Source organism: Oncorhynchus clarkii, chromosome 33 (assembly GCF_045791955.1).
Source record: "Oncorhynchus clarkii lewisi isolate Uvic-CL-2024 chromosome 33, UVic_Ocla_1.0, whole genome shotgun sequence".
Classification (NCBI taxonomy): domain Eukaryota; kingdom Metazoa; phylum Chordata; class Actinopteri; order Salmoniformes; family Salmonidae; genus Oncorhynchus; species Oncorhynchus clarkii.
The window spans coordinates 18297962-18318395 of NC_092179.1; the positions used below are offsets into that span (position 1 = coordinate 18297962).

General features: G+C 46.7%; 1 protein-coding gene across 2 annotated transcripts; it reads right to left on the reverse strand.

Moving 5' to 3' along the window:
- Window positions 1–282: 282 nt before the first annotated feature.
- Window positions 283–14114, reverse strand: LOC139393252 (phenylalanine-4-hydroxylase-like). Of its 2 annotated transcripts, none has more exons than XM_071141726.1 (13): window positions 13705–14114; window positions 12271–12387; window positions 5728–5911; window positions 4400–4488; window positions 3907–3974; window positions 3314–3510; window positions 3080–3215; window positions 2734–2803; window positions 2381–2437; window positions 2176–2271; window positions 1183–1316; window positions 921–1036; window positions 283–488 (listed from the first exon to the last, which is right to left on the reverse strand). In XM_071141726.1, the coding sequence occupies exons 1-13, from the start codon at window positions 13762–13764 to the stop codon at window positions 445–447; spliced, it is 1368 nt and encodes a 455-aa protein (XP_070997827.1). In that variant the 5' UTR covers window positions 13765–14114; the 3' UTR covers window positions 283–444. The 2 variants fall into 2 exon arrangements, with proteins under 2 accessions (XP_070997827.1, XP_070997828.1); XM_071141727.1 differs by having other exon boundaries at window positions 12239–12387; window positions 13705–13830.
- Between the last annotated feature and the right edge of the window lie 6320 nt (window positions 14115–20434).

Consider the following 20434-nt stretch of genomic DNA (forward strand, 5'->3'; position numbering starts at 1 on the left):
ACAGCACTATTCCAATGTAATCCGTCTCAGCTGATTACAGAAAATTACGGTGTTGGATTTCTAGAACATACTGAAAAAGGTATGATAAAATAATACTTATTTTAAAGTTAATACTTGTTTTATGTAACTTCGTATTTTCAATGACTGACTAATTTTCCGATGTGCCATTTTCATTGGCTAGAAGTCTGCCTCTCTGTGTGATTCATTGAGCGAGTGCTACTCTAATAATGACTACTACAATTAAAATGTTCTACTTATGACTAGCGTCTGGGTTGCAGTAGGTATTTATGAATAATTTATTTAAAGATGAAGCAGAATGCAGTAGATGTTAAAATGGACAAGCACACAGATTATAAGTAGAAAGTGTATAATGGGAAATCTACAAGATTAATGCAATACATTGAGATTCTATCATTGCGCACATCAGTATTGAAGTTGGTCTCCTTACTCCATCTTCCGCAGGGCATTGCACAAGATCCCAATTTCCCCTAAAAACAAAAGCAACATGATCAAATTAGGTGGAAGAAGATTAAGAAACATTCAATTCCAGTAGGAGTTGGACATTCATACAGATATTGTCTTTAATTCAATTAAACTATGTTTTCAATTTGTAAAAGGCAAGACAAAAATAAATCCTAGTGTGGTCTTCTGTAGCTCAGTTGGTAGAGCATGGTGCTTGCAATGCCAGAGTACTCGGTTTAATTCCCAGGACCACCCGTATGTAAAATATATGACTGTAAGCCGCTTTGGATAAAAGTCTATGCTAAATAGCATATATTACAGTATTACAGTGTATATATAAATTACAATCGGTAGAAAATCTCATTTGAATCCATTTCTAATAGTACTTGATGTTGGTATTTGCATAAGGGGTTATTGAGAAGTTAGTTTTATGAGGACTCCATAGAAATGTCACACACCACTGATGTTGTCAGCCAGGTTTCTCAGCTGCTGGGTGTTATCCAAGACTTCAATGCTTTGGGTGTACGCATTGTAGCGCACTGAGAAAGGCCTGGGGATGGTGTCGGCAAATTTCCTGTATAAAGAGTCATAACATAGGACTTTCAATTGAAAATGTAAACGTATATATTACGATATAAAGATCCAGAGAGTTCCGAAGCAATTACAGTGAATGAATGTGACATAATAAACGTTTAATATTGTATAGATGTTAAATATTACCTGACTCTCTCTTTGGCGTCGTCAAAGCTCTCTGCAACAAAGTAAACGGGCTGGAACTCAGTGATTGGGTACTTCTGGAGGCTGGTCTTTGCAGGGTCAAATGGTTGAATCTTGGGTTTGTCTGTCAAACAGTACTGTAAAACCAATTCAAAACAGTCAAATGTTATTCCAGAGTTTGACAATCCCCACTTATGGGAGATGTACCACTGTCATGAATCAATCTACAATGAGCAGAATCCAAGTCCTCTCTTGGTGTTTTGAGGTCACGGACCACAGGCAGTGTGCAATTTCTCAATGATATTCTGTGCCCCGTGAGCCTGGGTAGCAGTAAACAGGAAGTGCAGTGTGAATGGAGTCCTGCTGTGATATGTCTCACTCAGCTAACTGCTCATCCTCTGATGACAACGTCTGATGTAACTGGTGACTTAAGATATTAATTCTGTCTTTGCCCCCTACTTCTCCAGTGAACCACTAACCCACTCCTCACCAGTTTCCCCCAGTGACACATTTAGCCTGAGCCCTGGGTGGACCCCTAACAAACTGATTGACAGCTGTGTCGCATTAGTGGAAACCAAGATTGGTATCAGGGCAGGTCTGACGGTTTTGACTAGTAGAAGTTACTTTTCGTAGCAGGTTAGGAGAATTTACCTGGCAGGTTTGGAAAATTAGGTTAAGATTAGAGTTAGTTAAAATGCTAAAACTGTCCCCGACGTGACTCGAACATACCTAGCTACAACCAGGTCTGCCCTGAGAACAGTCTTTGTTTCCACTAATGCGATGCTGCTCTCTGGCAGCCCACTGGGCTACATCATATGGATATGTCTATATTAGAACTGCAGGAAGGAGGCCTGCGCACGTGGGCATTAAACAGGTCATGAAAGACACCCTCGTAAAAATAGCCACATGGCTAAATGAATTGTTCCACTGTGGCTGCTTCTAGCATCCATTTATCATTGTAAGTCGCTTTGGAAGCTGTAAATTTAATGTAAATACCTGCAGCTCTCCAAATGATGAGAGAAGCCCGGCTCCATAGGCCTTGATCTCAGAGCCCTGCTTGCAGAGGCCAAACTCCACTGTGAACCAATAGACCTGTGGACAGACACACACAAGGCCTCGTCACATATTCAACATTGTTTTGTATTCGCCTGGTATCAGGAGTCGGCTGTAGTTGATGTTGTGAGACGTCTGAGATACTTACAGTAGCAAGCCTCTCAATGTACTCGTCGGGGGCACCCAGGGAAGCCAGACCGATTTCCTGTTCAGAACAGCGTCAAATAAATCATGCTATTGTCTATATTTGCATCAGGATATTGTGCTGTAACACAGATGAAAGCGTTCTACAGGAGCAAAACCAATATTAGAGAAAGACTGGCACATTCAGTACAGTTGCACGGCATTCTCCTCAATCCTCCTCAACATTATGACTAGCATGACTGTGTTTGAAGCTGATCTTTAAAGTGGTGCCCTTTTTCACGCCAACAATGGATAGTTCTCTGAAGTTATGATACCAGCAGTGGATAAAGAACGTTCATCTCCTCTTGTGTTCTTTACCTGTGAGAATTGGGCAAAGGTGGGGTCAGCAAACAGAGGAACATGGCCCAGGAGTTCATGGCAGATATCCCTGTGGAGAGATGTAAGTCAATGACTGTAGAACATATTCAACTATGTACAACTGGTCCCAAGGTGGGATGTGACACATCTATAAAGACATGGACACACCGGTGGCATTTGCCGGCCGAAAGTACTTAACAGGGTGCCGGCTGTAATTTGCAAACCGAGTACAAACCGATTCTACGTGTAGGAAATGACGGAAATCGGACGGTCCCTAAAACATACCATGGCGAACGAGCGAGTAATTTATGTTTTTTCTCCTTAAAATGATGAGGGTGACACTCACGGCTCAGGTGTGTACATGGGCTTGGATTGGTGACGAATGTACTGTGTAGAGTGGAAGACTCGGAAGGCCAGACCAGCCAGGAAATCCCGAGAGGAGAGCAGGCCAGCCACGGGGCGCAGCCGAAAACCTGTGCACGCTAAAACAGAGAGGAGGGGAGGGTACCATGTCAGTGTATGTGGGACGCTGATAGAAGCAGAGGAAGTGGGGCACTTAGGCACGATCGGTTGTCTTTACACTGCAGGTAGCGTGAGATGTCCTCCAGCTGGGGGATGTTGTCCTGCCTATAGCCGCAGTACTGCTCCAGCAGGGGGAACACACGGTTGTGCTCGCGGCAGGCGTGCGTGGGGTACAGAGTCTTCAGCTCATTGAACACTGTGCTCCATGTGGCCTTCTCCTCTGCTGTGTACTCCACCCTGGGAATGACCTGACCACTGAAACAGAGAGACACACGGTTGTTAACACACACCGGTGTACAATATGTTAGTGGATTCACTTCATTATTCTGCCAAGGTCCCACTGCCATGTAAATGTGAGCATCCTGTGAGGGCGTTTTCATTGGGGCTGGCGCTCTCTGTAGTTCCTGGGAATAATGAAGTCTCAATTATGCGAACAAAGCTAGAGGTTTCAAATCCACCACTGTCCCCTCTGTAATTTGTCCCCTTTTGTTAGTGGTAATTTTCAGTAAAAGGCAAAGCGGGGAATGAAATGAGGCTGGAGGAAAGAGCCATAGATCACTTCTAGTAGGTTCTAGAAGCTCTCCACCTCTGCTGTTGTGTAAAAGAGAGGGACCCAAGAGAAAAATTGTTCTAGTCTGGATTGATAGTTACTGTCTGTAGTTGTAGGCAATGTCGGCAAACTCCTTCCTCCTGGTTCTGTACACTGGGTCTGTGAAGCCCTGGAGTGAAAGACCGAAGTAATCAATGTTAGATCTTATTTATGGTCACTGCCTGGCCCTGTATATAGTGTGCACATCCTCAGCCTCATCCTCATCCTAAGCAATGACATCAATTTGGGGCCCTAGAGAGTTTCCATTAGAATAGATAACAGAGTGGGGACTGTCATCACGATTTGAATCTTTCATAAAACACACATGTGGGTGCACATGTATACACACACGTACCTACGCATCTACACACACCCACATAAATCAAATTAAATTGTAATCGTCACATGCTTCGTATAACAACAGGTGTGGACTAACAGTGAAATGTTAACTTACGGGCCCTTCCCAACAATGCAGACACACATACAATACAAAGCAGACACCCAGTACACAGTTTGTAGGATGTAAACAGACAGTAATAAATGGTTGATCCTTACAGGGTGATCAGAATCCAACTCAGATCCGTAGCTCAGAATCTGGTTGGCAAAGCGATCCAAGTCCTGGATGTCATTGGGGAACCATGGAACTGTGGGACGGGGGCATCTCCTCATTACCCAGTTCAGGTGAATGTGACAAATAGATATATACATGGCCAAAACAGACCAGAGTAAAACCAGTCGAAACAGTGGTACATAACTTATTGAGATGTAGACAACTACAATTTAGTCATATTTACAATTGTCTGTAGTATATATGCCTTGTGGTTAATGTCCAATTCCAAAATGTAAATTGATTGAAACAAGTGAAGCCCAAATGAATATTGATGTGGATGGCTTTGTGGGGGGTTTGCCTGCAGGGTGCGTTTGCATTGGGATAGAACACTATCCAGTAACCATGTTGACAGTGAACAGAGCAGCAGAGGAGGTCACCCATTGGCTCATTTATGACAGTTAGAAGTACTGGACATCAACCATTAATCTAAATCGAGGCCGTGTGGTCCAGCCTGAGGCTAGGGGAACAATGGGATCCCACCAGACTCCTCTCAAAACAGCCTGTCTCCATCTCAGACCATAAATATCTCTAATATCCCCCAATGACACATTAACCTGTCGCCCTGTCCAGTAGACCATAGGGCTAGACAGAGGGGGCTGAGTACAAGGGCTGCTGGCTTGGTGGTGGCCCTGTCTATCTCCGCCTGTCTGTCCGGGATGAGCGATGGCTCTGTTAGGGTTTCCCTCCTCTGGGTCTGTGATAGAGACAGTCTGTTCTGTGACAGTCGGTGACACTGGGCTCCTCTGTTTGCAGCCAGGCCGGTTGGTACCCAGTAACTAAACTAATGTCATTGTGGAAACAACTAATAAAGGAGGCTGGATGTGAGGGACAGGCCATCCGTCTCCGCGGCGACGCTCATGGCCTCATTAGACAGTCTGGCTGGTGGCCTGCTAAAGCGCCACCCAAAGTTCAGATCATTTGACACACACACACAGGCTTTGTCTACTTCCCCCTTCTCCCTCCTAGACACAAATATATCATCACATAATTATTGTTAAGTACACTTAAAATAATGATTTAATAGTCATGATTTTAATCAGTCATGGTTTTTAATACTTTCAGTCATGGTTTGTAATATGTTATATGCATATCTAGATTGATTATTAATTGATAATATATTTATATTTACACACACTCATACACACCAGGATTAGGGTGAATTCCATTTCAACTCTAGTCAATTCAAAGAGTAATTCTGTATTCCAATTCCAAATTTTCCTAATCAAAACGTGTTGACGAGGATTGGAATTAACCCCAACCCTGATACACACACCTGTGTCCTTCTGTTTGTTGCGTGAGAGCTCATGCACGTGGCCACTGATCTCGGTGCGCAGGCCATCGATGACCTCGTCCAGGGACTTGGAGGAGCTGGTGTCCACGCTGATGAAGAACTCAAACTCCTGGTTGTTCAGTCGTGACGGGCGAGACTCGATGTGCATCAGGTTGATGCCCTTCTCCTGTTGAGTCAGAGACAGAGGAGAAGCCATGTAGCTCTGTAAATCCTGTGTGACAGCTGGGTGGTTCAATCCTGCTATTAGTTCTAGTACATCACTTTATTTATTTTGTTTTTGTATCTTTAACCTTAAAAGCATTATTGGGTTACTGAAATATTATTGGCAATAAAAGTTCAACTCATGACGATCCAGCACTGGAAATACTGTATGTGGACTTAGCATACCGCTAGAGGGCGCCAAGTGCACATCCAAACGGTGGTAATTTGACAGGCTTTGTGGAGTCGACCATGCCCTTAGGACAGGACAGCACAGCACTAAACAATCATCCAGCTAATGCACTGTGGGCTGGATGTTATAGAACCGACTACAGCCAGGACGTGGGCTGTAGTATCATTGAAAGGGCTTGCACAACAACATGCAGCATTTTTATCAATGCCATCACATCTTTGAACTCATTCGGTCTACCTTTTGCATTTCTATAAAATTGCCACTTAACACCAGAGAATATTTTCCAGATTATGTTCATTTTGGATGGGAATCGATGTGTGCATATACATATCTATGCATTTCAATATCAACTGTACATCTCAATATCAATTGTAGTTTTTGGCCCATTCGGAGAAACATGCAAATCTATAATGGTTAATTATTTAAAACATTTGGTTTGGTTTTGTAACTGTGGGGAGCAGAGAGGGAGTAGAACCATCTCTTACTGCCATAGGCCCAGTAGAGAGGCGGGGTCAGGTGGCACACAGTCCCATTCCCCCTCACTCTCCTCTCTCTTCACCCCTCACTCTCGTCCCTCGTCCCTCCCTCCCCCTCTCTCCATCTCCATCTGGATCCCATTCTCCAGACTTGGGCTCTATGGAAACCATATGGATCTGCTGTTGTTTCAACATACAACAGCACTTAGTTACAAAACAACCCCCCCCCCCCCCCCCCCCCCGCATGGCTGGCCTAGCATCGCCCTGCATACTTTACATCTGATGTGCCGTTATTGACTCCTTGTGGGAGTCAGTGAGTTTGTTTGCCCTGTTTGTTAGGTCTCTGTGTGTGTGTTTTAGGTTAGGCAGATACTGTAGTTTAGTGTTTCCTTTGTTGTTGACAGGAGATCAGTACTGCAGTGTTATTCTAATATTCATCTTTATTTTTATTTTTGTAATAAATGTTTAAAACATACAATATACTTGCAGTGAAACCGCTCAACAACTACATCACATTAGTTATCTAACAGACTCCCATCCAGAGCGACACACAGAAGCAACCAGGGTCAACGCCCTGCTCAAGAGCACGTTGACATCTCCCACAAGGTCAAAAAACGGGGACCTGAACCAGCGACCCAACAGCTACCGGCCCAAACTCCCGACTGCCAGCCCTCCAAGATCCCCCCCCCCACAGTTCCCCAAGACCTGCCCCTCAACCATCCGAGATAAATAAATAACAAAAATCTATTTCCCACCCCCAAGAACCCCCTAATATTAATCTTACAGGGAGCATGACCAGGCTTATCTAGGGCAGAATATGCCCCCCCAGTTTATATGGACCCAGGGCCTATATGGGCCATTTGGATAGATTTGTGTACTTCCTAGGGATGTCCCTATGCTCCTGGTGACTTTTGAAGTGGAATGAATGTCTACCACAAGGCCTTGCGTGAATGGCATTAACCCTACCCGTGCCTTGGCTGGGCTAAGGCCTTGGTCCGGTCATAACAAGCTCACTGATGCTAGGAATTGACTCCTGACATGACATCCAACCCACATCACATGGGCTGGAGTTTCAGAGGGATAAACAGGGAGTTACTGTAGCTGGGGACTGGAACTGCATAGGAGGACTTCTTGACTCCAAATGAATACTGTAAATGTACATGGGTATGAATGATGCTGGTTATACAGCTGGTAATATGGATATATGGAGCCAATGTAAAAGATTCCTTTGTATTCGGTCCTTCCTACTTGAGCTGTCATTTTCAGTTTCTCACATTCAAATTATGATGGTTTCTACTTGGATGCCTTCAATGTTTCACTCCGCATACATGAATAAAGCCATGTCTTCCCACTGATGACTGAGAGGTGCCCTACAGGGGGGGTGCCAACTGATGTTGCTGAGTACAGTGGAGTCTGGTCAGTCCTGGGGAGAGGGAGGGCTGTGTTGATGGTTTTAAGGGTAACGTGGCCTGTTTTTATAGAAAAGGAGGGTGTGTATGCTGGGATGTGATTGGACTAAAACTGGGTCTGATGGTGGGGAGGTTTGGGGTTTTACAGGGAGATGGGGGTGGAGTAGGGGGTGGAGTAGGGGGTGGATCTGGGGAATGAGAGCTCATAGGTCCAGAGGAGCTTCTCATGTTTACAACTGCATTTGGAGTACAGCACGTGGAAGATACTTATTGATCTCACACATCTCCATAAACACGCATTGACTTTTTGTTTTACTTTGTGTTTTGCTCCATTTAAAAAAAAAATCTGTAGTGGAGAGTGGGGTAAGTTGAGCCATTATTTACAGTGCCTTGCAAAAGTATTCGGCCCCCTTGAACTTTGCGACCTTTTGCCACATTTCAGGCTTCAAACATAAAGATATAAAACTGTATTTTTTTGTGAAGAATCAACAACAAGTGGGACACAATCATGAAGTGGAACGACATTTATTGGATATTTCAAACTTTTTTAACAAATCAAAAACCGAAAAATTGGGCGTGCAAAATTATTCAGCCCCTTTACTTTCAGTGCAGCAAACTCTCTCCAGAAGTTCAGTGAGGATCTCTGAATGATCCAATGTTGACCTACAGTGCCTTGCGAAAGTATTCGGCCCCCTTGAACTTTGCGACCTTTTGCCACATTTCAGGCTTCAAACGTAAAGATATAAAACTGTATTTTTTTGTGAATAATCAACAACAAGTGGGACACAATCATGAAGTGGAACGACATTTATTGGATATTTCAAACTTTTTTAACAAATCAAAAACTGAAAAATTGGGCGTGCAAAATTATTCAGCCCCCTTAAGTTAATACTTTGTAGCGCCATCTTTTGCTGCGATTACAGCTGTAAGTCGCTTGGGGTATGTCTCTATCAGTTTTGCACATCGAGAGACTGACATTTTTTCCCATTCCTCCTTGCAAAACAGCTCGAGCTCAGTGAGGTTGGATGGAGAGCATTTGTGAACAGCAGTTTTCAGTTCTTTCCACAGATTCTCGATTGGATTCAGGTCTGGACTTTGACTTGGCCATTCTGACACCTGGATATGTTCATTTTTGAACCATTCCATTGTAGATTTTGCTTTATGTTTTGGATCATTGTCTTGTTGGAAGACAAATCTCCGTCCCAGTCTCAGGTCTTTTGCAGACTCCATTCTTCCAGAATGGTCCTGTATTTGGCTCCATCCATCTTCCCATCAATTTTAACCATCTTCCCTGTCCCTGCTGAAGAAAAGCAGGCCCAAACCATGATGCTGCCACCACCATGTTTGACAGTGGGGATGGTGTGTTCAGAGTGATGAGCTGTGCTGCTTTTACGCCAAACATAACGTTTTGCATTGTTGCCAAAAAGTTCAATTTTGGTTTCATCTGACCAGAGCACCTTCTTCCACATGTTTGGTGTGTCTCCCAGGTGGCTTGTGGCAAACTTTAAACAACACTTTTTATGGATATCTTTAAGAAATGGCTTTCTTCTTGCCACTCTTCCATAAAGGCCAGATTTGTGCAATATACGACTGATTGTTGTCCTATGGACAGAGTCTCCCACCTCAGCTGTAGATCTCTGCAGTTCATCCAGAGTGATCATGGGCCTCTTGGCTGCATCTCTGATCAGTCTTCTCCTTGTATGAGCTGAAAGTTTAGAGGGACGGCCAGGTCTTGGTAGATTTGCAGTGGTCTGATACTCCTTCCATTTCAATATTATCGCTTGCACAGTGCTCCTTGGGATGTTTAAAGCTTGGGAAATCTTTTTGTATCCAAATCCGGCTTTAAACTTCTTCACAACAGTATCTCGGACCTGCCTGGTGTGTTCCTTGTTCTTCATGATGCTCTCTGCGCTTTTAACGGACCTCTGAGACTATCACAGTGCAGGTGTATTTATACGGAGACTTGATTACACACAGGTGGATTGTATTTATCATCATTAGTCATTTAGGTCTACATTGGATCATTCAGAGATCCTCACTGAACTTCTGGAGAGAGTCTGCACTGAAAGTAAAGGGGCTGAATAAATTTGCACGCCCAATTTTTCAGTTTTTGATTTGTTAAAAAAGTTTGAAATATCCAATAAATGTTGTTCCACTTCATGATTGTGTCCCACTTGTTGTTGATTCTTCACAAAAAAAATACAGTTTTATATCTTTATGTTTGAAGCCTGAAATGTGGCAAAAGGTCGCAAAGTTCAAGGGGGCCGAATACTTTCACAAGGCACTGTAAATGACTAATGATGATAAATACAATCCACCTGTGTGTAATCAAGTCTCCTTACATCCCCTCAACTCTAAATTCAGTAACCTACATTAACAACGTTGGCTACTGATACATTGGGCAACCAACACATTGGACAAAGACGTCAGATCAACACCCACATTTGGGTTAATATTTGATTGAGTTGTCAACAAACTCAAAATATTTCAAATAAACCAAACCTTGAACTCTTGGGTTAAAATGACACAAAAATGTTCAACATGTACGTGTTATTACAGCTATTCATAGTGATGCAATGGTATTATTTTGATTCTGAAATAACGTAGAAACAATGTTGAGTGACACTACTTTTTTGCCCAGAGGTAGAGGGAACCTACTGCACCAACCTAAAGCCTGGGACCTGAATGATACATTATGTAAAAAACCTTGGGGTAGTCCTCCAACCCCTTCACACCCTGCTGGAAACTCTCCACTAACATTTGGTTAGTTAAATGTTCATGTAAATTCTGCCCCAGGGAAATGTCCAGTATTCATACTTCATGGGGGTGCAGTAGTTACCGTACAGTGCATTTACTGGTAGCATCCAATGGTGGAGCATTATTTTCCATTACCTTGGCCTCTGTTGCAGGAGCCTGCGTGGAGATTGAACAAGCTGGTCTATATGTATGAGAGAGCCTGAGCCACAGAGCTGTACACATTAAAACACAGCAGGCCCTACGGTAGGATATACTCCTACTGGGGGGAATTATGTCCTGTATTCAGCCAGACACGGGTCCTTTACTGGGGCAGGTACCCGCATGCAGGAGGATGGTCAGTAACCTCAAACATCTGGAGCTAACTGGAAACATGCTGTCTTATGAAAGACATTTGGTTTGGTTGCGTACCTTGTAAGTTATTACATGGAGGGAGAGAAGGGAAGAGAGGGAAGGTCTGGCTAACTCAGTGTGAAGCCCTGGCCATCTCTTTAAAGTGGTCCCTCGGACTGACAAATGGCAGCTCGTAAACTTCAGTCTGATCTTCTAGAGTCGCTCTGCTTTTTATGGGCGTGATCGTTACCTCCCTAAGGTTGCTAGCGATAAATGGTCCCGTGTAGCTCATTGGTAGAGATGACGCTTGCAACATCAGGGTTGTGGGTTCGATTCCCACAGGGGACCAATGTTTTAAAAAATGTATTCCCTCGCTACTGTAAGATGCTCTGGATAAGAGTGTCTGCTAAATGACTATAATGTAAAAATAACTGTCCTCCTGAAGGAGTAACTAAGCAGTTTTCCTGGTCTAGAACACAGCTGTGGAGTTGACTCTCTGAAGATGCTGTACATCATTTGGTTTAGTCTTTTTCCATCTGTTTTATTCATATTTGGCACGCATGGTATGAAATGGATAAAAACACCTGATCGTTTACTTTGTTTGCTTATAGCCTGTTGTTGTGCTCGTACTGTTCAATAGCCTCATACCCACCTCTCTCTTTCTCACCTACAGCTTTCACAGCTATTTCAGCTAATACTGCTTTCAGCTTTCACAGCTATTTCAGCTAATACTGCTTTCAGCTTTCACAGCTATTTCAGCTATTAACGCTTTCAGCTTTCACAGCTATTTCAGCTAATACTGCTTTCAGCTTTCACAGCTATTTCAGCTAATACCGCTTTCAGCTTTCACAGCTGTTTCAGCTATTAACGCTTTCAGCTTTCACAGCTATTTCAGCTAATACTGCTTTCAGCTTTCACAGCTATTTCAGCTAATACTGCTTTCAGCTTCTACAGCTTTTGCAGCTTTTCAGGTTTTTGGCACTCCTAACAGGCTTCTTATTTGTCCTTGACCAATGACTCATTGGACAAACACATCAGAGCATTTCAGAATAAAGATTGAACACTACTTTGCATGTGTGTGACTACAGTACATTACTGCACATGTAAGATTGTTTGTTTGCACTGTGTACATTCATGTTCACGGTTATGTTGAGTGGTTTACTTCAAACAGTCTGAGGGCTTTGGCCAGCGCCCCAACCTCCTCCTTCAGGGAGAAGAAGCAGGATAGCACCCCCGCCTTGGCGCTGGTCTCTTCCTCCAGGTACATGGAGCCTCTCCTCTGCAACAAGACAAGATTCACAGCAATTTGGCCTATGGACCTTACCACTGCACACATTCCAGGGGGCATTGAATGTGGTGGGCTGTGGATTACATTCTCATCTACATAGGTATGTACTGTGGATATATCACTGGCCTGGGGGGGTGGAGTGATTGAAGCTGAGTGGAGTGATTGTCATGGCTATGCTCTCCAAAAGTGAACCTTCTGTAGCGTGGTGACCCTTGGCATTACCTAAACTACACAGCTATTTCTCTCTCTTTATGCCCTCTCACTCTTTCACTCTCTCTCTCTTTATGCCCTCTCACCAAACTGCAAACGCCTGTCGCCCACTCCCTAATGACTGAGCCTCCACAATCTGACCCACAAACCTGATAACAACCCAGGTAGATCAAACAGTTGAACAGATATGCATTATATCATTAGGATTGTGTTAATTTATTCCATTGCATTTACTCCAATGTATCACTCACAATGAAAAATCCAGTTTCGTGCATGTGTTTGTGTGTGGGCTGTGGTTATAGAACCCAGGTTATTTAGCATATTCCAAAGGACTTACGCCTTAAAGCACAAAGCTTTCACACCTTTAACCTTTCCCCTCTGACCTTTTGTAGTAATGACCCCTGACACCATCTCATCCAAATCGACTATTTATCTCTACTCAGCACAAATACCTTGACGTCCACAATTCCCCGAACTTCACTGTTTATTGGGATTCTATCCATTTAGAATCTCCACAGTCCGTTATTGTGATGAATTAACAAACACTAAAGGTTTTATCATTACTTCTCAAGCAAAAGCCGGTGTTTAACTGTGCACCCCTTTTCTAGATCAGATTTCAAAAGTTAAAAAAAACAAACATATTTATTACCGCAACCTGCATGGATTCATAGTCACGGACCTTTAACATCATTCACAATTACTAGACAACAGTCTAGTCTGTGTTGCCATTCTGCAGACTAGAACATTCCAGCCACAGTGAACAACATACAGTAGCTGGACAATGAACAACGCTCTATTCGCCGTTTCACAGCACGTTTTACAGGGGGTCTGTCTCATGCCAAGTATACCTGTTCCCTTCACTATCTCGTGACATGGACTTTAATGCACAATAATAATGATATGGCTATATTCAATAAATAGAATCATAAAACCATCAATAAATATATATAATATAAATGTATATTACTCATTCAACATTGTAACATAAATTGTCATCACCATTACATTATTAGTGAAAAACAACTTCATAAATGTATATTATTCATTCAACATTTAATATGATTGTTCACACTAGATTTGATGTTTAATATTGCTTACCTCTTTGCCATTGTCAGGTGTGGGATAGTCCCCGTTAATGTTTTTGTATGCCTTGTCCATCCTCCAGTCTTCTCGTTGCGCAGGTATGTAACTACCGATGCTGAATGTGTGTGCTTTGGTCGAATTTGTTTGAGCAACTCAAGTTGAACTTCAGCCGTTCATGTTGGCCCACGTGACACCACCCCCCGTTGTGGTTTGTGTCCCTGTCACGTGAGGAACAGAGGCCTATGGAGCCATGAAGTGCCAATAAAGCAGTTTCGTAACATCTGGTTCTTTTCTATATTGGCACATCTGGTTCTTATTGTCTAGCGCTGGGGTAGATGTGGCTGGGTAAATGTTCCGAATCAACGTTTCATAACCACCACTACCTGCCAAGCCTCCACCCACTCAGTAGGACTTCCCTGTGATATAACAGATACATCTGACTTAGTTATAATGATGAAGAGGATGGTCAATGCACGCCTATACTGTGATGCATGCTCATAATGAGCCATTAGACCACCATAATGACCCGAAAATCAATAAAGTCGAATAGCTGCTACTCATATAAGGCTATGTTATGACAGTAAGCGACGCAACTTGTATCGATCAAAAGTTCATTGCATTTATTTTTTTGTAGGTATCTTGTGTTATGAATGTTTCGGGGTCGGTTCTGCTTGCTTGGCCCCTCTTACCAGCATCCAGTGGTGTGATGGTGCTCCTAAAAGCCACAAGGTGGCGCCAAACAACAGGTCAAAACAGGTTGTAGCTGATGTTCAACACAGCGCCACTTCAGCGGCCTGCCTACGTGACGTCCCTCTCTATAAAAACAAACGGAGAGTTGTAAATTACTTTTCAAAATAAAAACTGTTTGATCCTGAGTGTCTTATAGCCGTGTAGGAATACTGCATTTTGTGTGTGTCGCGTGCAACATACCTGTCAACTGGTGAATGAGCCGTAAGTATTTTACATTTCACATGACTCTAATTTAAAACGTTAAGCAGCTCTTTAAATGAATTGTCATACAGCTCCATCCTTTCTGCTGGTGTTCAACGAACACAGTAAAGGCAATAGGCCTAGACATGTAGGCCCATCAATAATATACCCAGAATTCTCTACAACAAAGGTAGGCCTATCTACCTCTCCTTGTTAAAATAGACCACAAACAAGCATTTAATAGCATAGGCCTACTCTGCACTATTCAACAATGTGGTATTAACAATGAGAACACACCCAACCCACTCATGGTCATTATGGATAGTGGCATGATGATAAATGTATGCAAGTAGAGGGTCTGACCTCTACTTGAACTCTGTGTAAGAGCATTCATTTCTTCAGACTGCACATATGTCATCTCACTGTATATCAGTGACTACACACTTGTCTCGTTACATGCCAATGACTGGCTGTTGGATTCCATTGCATAGCTGCACAGATAGTCAATGCTGTAATAATGGTGTCATTAAACCTCATTAATGTGCCTGTCCACTTCCTCGATGTGTTCTTCGCACTGTACATCAGATCGGAGACTCACTGCATCATTAACGGTGATGGAGACAATTGCTCGTTCTTCATGTGAAGTGGCCGAGTGTGTGCGGACAACGGCCTGTTCCAAAGAGCCTCAGTCCTCTTCTCTCTGTCTCACACAGAGCATCTGTTCTCACTAAGCACTCCTTGGGCCAAATGTGTTCTGGGGCATTTTGTCATTTGGGTGCTTGATGTGAAAAATAGTGAGGAATGAACATTTAGCCTGTCTCAGGACCCATTCCAGGAATGTTTCCCACATGTATTCTAGCTGTTGTGAGTTTCTTAGATCTTTTGAGTCATTATTTGCCACAGACCTAGGATTTAATGATGTTGTTGTGGTGTTCGTCTGAATAACTGCAGACTGCAGAGTCTGTGTGATTGTAGAGACTAGACTAGGAAGCTGGGTTGGGAGAAGACAGATGACAGGGAGGAATTATAGAGTTGTGAGGCTTAATTGTGTCTTCATGAGAGAATGAGAATTGTTGTTGATTTATGGCCTGATTGATGGCAGTCCTGTGAATCGGGTCCACATGTGTCCACAGGGGTGCTGAAGAATCTACTCTGGGTTTCCACTGTCATTGTGCAAAACTCTTCTTGAACTGAGAGAGAATTTAACTTTGAGGCTTTCAGCAGAGCTGTTGTAAAGAGAGTGAAGGGGGAATGGGGGCTGTGTGGCCAGCCACATGGGCTGTTCTCACTCAGATAATGGAGGTCTTTCTGTGGCACTTAACCCCCTCGCCGCACACTGGGAACGGGCAGCCGTGCGCCCACCGCTTCTCAACAGACACGCTCAGACACGCTCACCCGCTGCGTAATTTAATTTTACACCCAGGAAAGTCACCTCCAGCCATCTCCCTGCTAAATGTGGCCCTGGCAGCAACTCTCCCAGGATCACAGCACATCTCACCCAGGCCAGCACAGAGAGGATGCAGGCCCAATGTAGGTAGGCCCATTGGGAGACCGGTGGATAGAGAGTAATAACTACTCCATGTGATGGGAGACCGTGGTCTACTTTACTGTAGAATCTGGGTTGAAGTGTCTGGTGGACTTAAGCAGTTTTTTTCTGGACACCATTCAGTTGTCTCTGACTTCATACAACATCTGATTCTGAAATGTCAGTTTAGGGGTGGTGCAGTGTTTGTATTAGGAAACAACCATGATACCATCGAAAGTTGGTAGGAAGAGAGGAAGAGAGGCAGATACAAATCTCAATAGTGTAGATTTTATTTAGACTGAAAGAGGAAGTCTGTCTGTCACCAGTAGAACTGACCTCAAATAGAACTGACCTAACTGATGAGATATGTTTTAGCCTTAGGGTCTGTTTCCACAACATAAAAGGGTACTGGGGGAGAGGGGTTTGGTTATGCCTCTAACCTGGCAGTTGGTGACCCAAGGGTGTGTGTGCGGGTGGGGGTGTGTGTTTGTGTGTGTGTGTGTGTGTGTGTGTGTGGGTGGGGGGGGGGGTAACGATGAGGTAAAGAGAGTAAATTATATCGACCCAATAAAGGCCCCTGGGTGTGTAGGCTGGCTGACGATCTCGTCTTTAGGAGGGACGCGGGCGGCTGAGCAGGCCCTATCTCTCTGCTCCGGCTCTCTGCCCTCTTGACCAAACACAATAGGTGTTTCCTCCCCATGACTTGGTCACTTTCACCTGTCACTCAGACTTTCTCCTGTCCCCCAGGGCTGTGTTCCTCTCTCTCTCTGTGGGTCTGAGGAGAACGGCTCCAGGTGAGCGTCCATGTGTGGCAGGCTGCTCCTCCTCAGCAGTGAGAGTGTGCACTGTGAAGCCAGACCCCCCTCTCTCACTCCCCTCCCCCCAGCCATTCTGTTCTGTACCCCTCTCAGTATCACCACCCATCCAATCTCTGCCTTTTATATACATAGTATTATTCACAGAAATATCCCTGCAAACTGAGCTCCATGATATCACCAGAGACATTAAAGTATATAGGGCCAAGAGTTTTTCCTGACCACATGACCAGGAAAACTTTTCGCCCTATATTCGACATTGTGATGCACTGACGTACAGTTTCCGCCACCAGAGGACGCCATTCTCTGAGTAACCCTTCCTCTGGTCTCCCCAGGCAACCTCCTCCTCTTCGCCTGTCGCTGTGGCCCCTCCCTTCAAAGGCATAACCTCTCCTAATCCCCCTCCCCCGGTTTCCATGGAGACGGCTCAGACAAGCAGGTGACGCATTGACAGGGAGCAGATGGTTGCCCGTGGAGGTAAGCATGGCTGAACAATGCCCCCATATTCATCATATAGCCCCTCTCTCTCAACTTCACTCTCTGCATTCTCAACCACACACACACATACACACACATCAGCATAAACTCTGTGACTCCCCTCCTCTTGAAAAGCTGTTTTTTACACAGATGCATGTACACACAGGCACACACAGTAACAATTATTAAACCTTTCAAAGAATGTTGGTTTCTTGGCCCAGGGGACATTCTGATGGACTAGTCCTGGACTGTATTTTTAGAGGATGTTATGTACAGTAGAATAATACAGTATTGTTGTTGGGGTGGGGGCTACAATACATTGAGGGATTGACATGAGGTTGGGATACACTGAAATTTTGTAAGAGGACCAGTAGCACAGTTAGATAAACAACGGGACCTCCTTGCCCTGGCCTCTGAGTGTGCCTGTCTTCTTGCAGGTGTTTTTGTGGGGCCTTCGACGCTGTAACAAACTTTTCTAACAAAGCTCATTCGTTACTCTCCGTCTCCCCTGGAGATAAAGTACAGACATCCCTCTCCCTTCCTCTCTTTCTTTCGTCCAACTCCAGAATAATCCAGCAACAATACAGGGGCTTGAAGGCGGTGTGCAGCGATTCGCCGGAGGCCTGACTTGTTTTGAGGCGGGGGGGGGGGGGGGGGGGGGTAGCATTATGGAGATCAGCTACTGCATGTAGAATACTGGCAAAGAAAGTGTGCGCCTGTACAATGGAGTCCTCTTTAGTGGCTTCAGAGCGCTGTGCTTAACCCACCACACCTGGAGCTCAAAACAGGGTGCGAGAGTACCCCAACACACCCCACTTCACCCCTACCTCTCCACCTCACACCACCCCAACACACCCCACTTCACCCCCACCTCTCCCCACCCCAACACACCCCACTTCACCCCCACCTCTCCACCTCATCCCACCCCAACACACCCCACTTCACCCCCACCTCCCCACCTCTCCACCTCACCCCACCCCAACACACCCCACTTCACCCCCACCTCTCCACCTCACCCCACCCCAGCACACCCCTCTTCACCCCCACCTCTCCCCACCCCAACACACCCCACTTCACCCCCACCTCTCCCCACCCCAACACACCCCACTTCACCCCCACCTCTCCACCTCATCCCACCCCAACACACCCCACTTCACCCCCACCTCCCCACCTCTCCACCTCACCCCACCCCAACACACCCCACTTCACCCCCACCTCTCCACCTCACCCCACCCCAGCACACCCCTCTTCACCCCCATCTCTCCCCACCCCAACACACCCCACTTCACCCCCACCTCTCCCCACCCCAACACACCCCACTTCACCCCCACCTCTCCCCACCCCAACACACCCCACTTCACCCCCACCTCACCCCACCCCAACACACCCCACTTCACCCCCACCTCTCCACCTCATCCCACCCCAGCACACCCCACTTCACCCCCACCTCTCCCCACCCCAACACACCCCACTTCACCCCCACCTCTCCCCACCCCAACACACCCCACTTCACCCCCACCTCTCCCCACCCCAACACACCCCACTTCACCCCCAGCTCTCCCCACCCCAACACACCCCACTTCACCCCCACCTCTCCACCTCACCCCACCCCAACACACCCCACTTCACCCCCACCTCTCCACCTCACCCCACCCCAGCACACCCCACTTCACCCCCACCTCTCCACCTCACCCCACCCCAGCACACCCCACTTCACCCCCACCTCTCCACCTCACCCCACCCCAGCACACCCCACTTCACCCCCACCTCTCCACCTCACCCCACCCCAGCACACCCCACTTCACCCCCACCTCTCCCCACCCCAGCACACCCCACTTCACCCCCACCTCTCCCCACCCCAGCACACCCCACTTCACCCCCACCTCTCCACCTCACCCCACCCCAGCACACCCCACTTCACCCCCACCTCTCCACCTCACCCCACCCCAGCACACCCCACTTCACCCCCACCTCTCCCCACCCCAGCACACCCCACTTCACGCCCACCTCTCCCCACCCCAGCACACCCCACTTCACCCCCACCTCTCCACCTCACCCCACCCCAGCACACCCCACTTCACCCCCACCTCTCCACCTCACCCCACCCCAGCACACCCCACTTCACCCCCACCTCTCCACCTCACCCCACCCCAGCACACCCCACTTCACCCCCACCTCTCCCCACCCCAGCACACCCCACTTCACCCCCACCTCTCCCCACCCCAGCACACCCCACTTCACCCCCACCTCTCCACCTCACCCCACCCCAGCACACCCCACTTCACCCCCACCTCTCCACCTCACCCCACCCCAGCACACCCCACTTCACCCCCACCTCTCCACCTCACCCCACCCCAGCACACCCCACTTCACCCCCACCTCTCCACCTCATCCCACCCCAGCACACCCCACTTCACCCCCACCTCTCCACCTCACCCCACCCCAGCACACCCCACTTCACCCCCACCTCTCCCCACCCCAGCACACCCCACTTCACCCACACCTCTCCACCTCACCCCACCCCAGCACACCCCACTTCACCCCCACCTCTCCACCTCACCCCACCCCAGCACACCCCACTTCACCCCCACCTCTCCACCTCACCCCACCCCACCCCAGCACACCCCACCTCACCCCCAACTCTCCACCTCACCCCACCCCAGCACACCCCACTTCACCCCCACCTCTCCACCTCACCCCACCCCAGCACACCCCACTTCACCCCCACCTCTCCACCTCACCCCACCCCAGCACACCCCACTTCACCCCCACCTCTCCACCTCACCCCACCCCAGCACACCCCACTTCACCCCCACCTCTCCACCTCACCCCACCCCAGCACACCCCACTTCACCCCCACCTCTCCCCACCCCAGCACACCCCACTCACCCCCACCTCTCCACCTCACCCCACCCCAGCACACCCCACTTCACCCCCACCTCTCCACCTCACCCCACCCCAGCACAGCCCACTTCACCCCCACCTCTCCACCTCACCC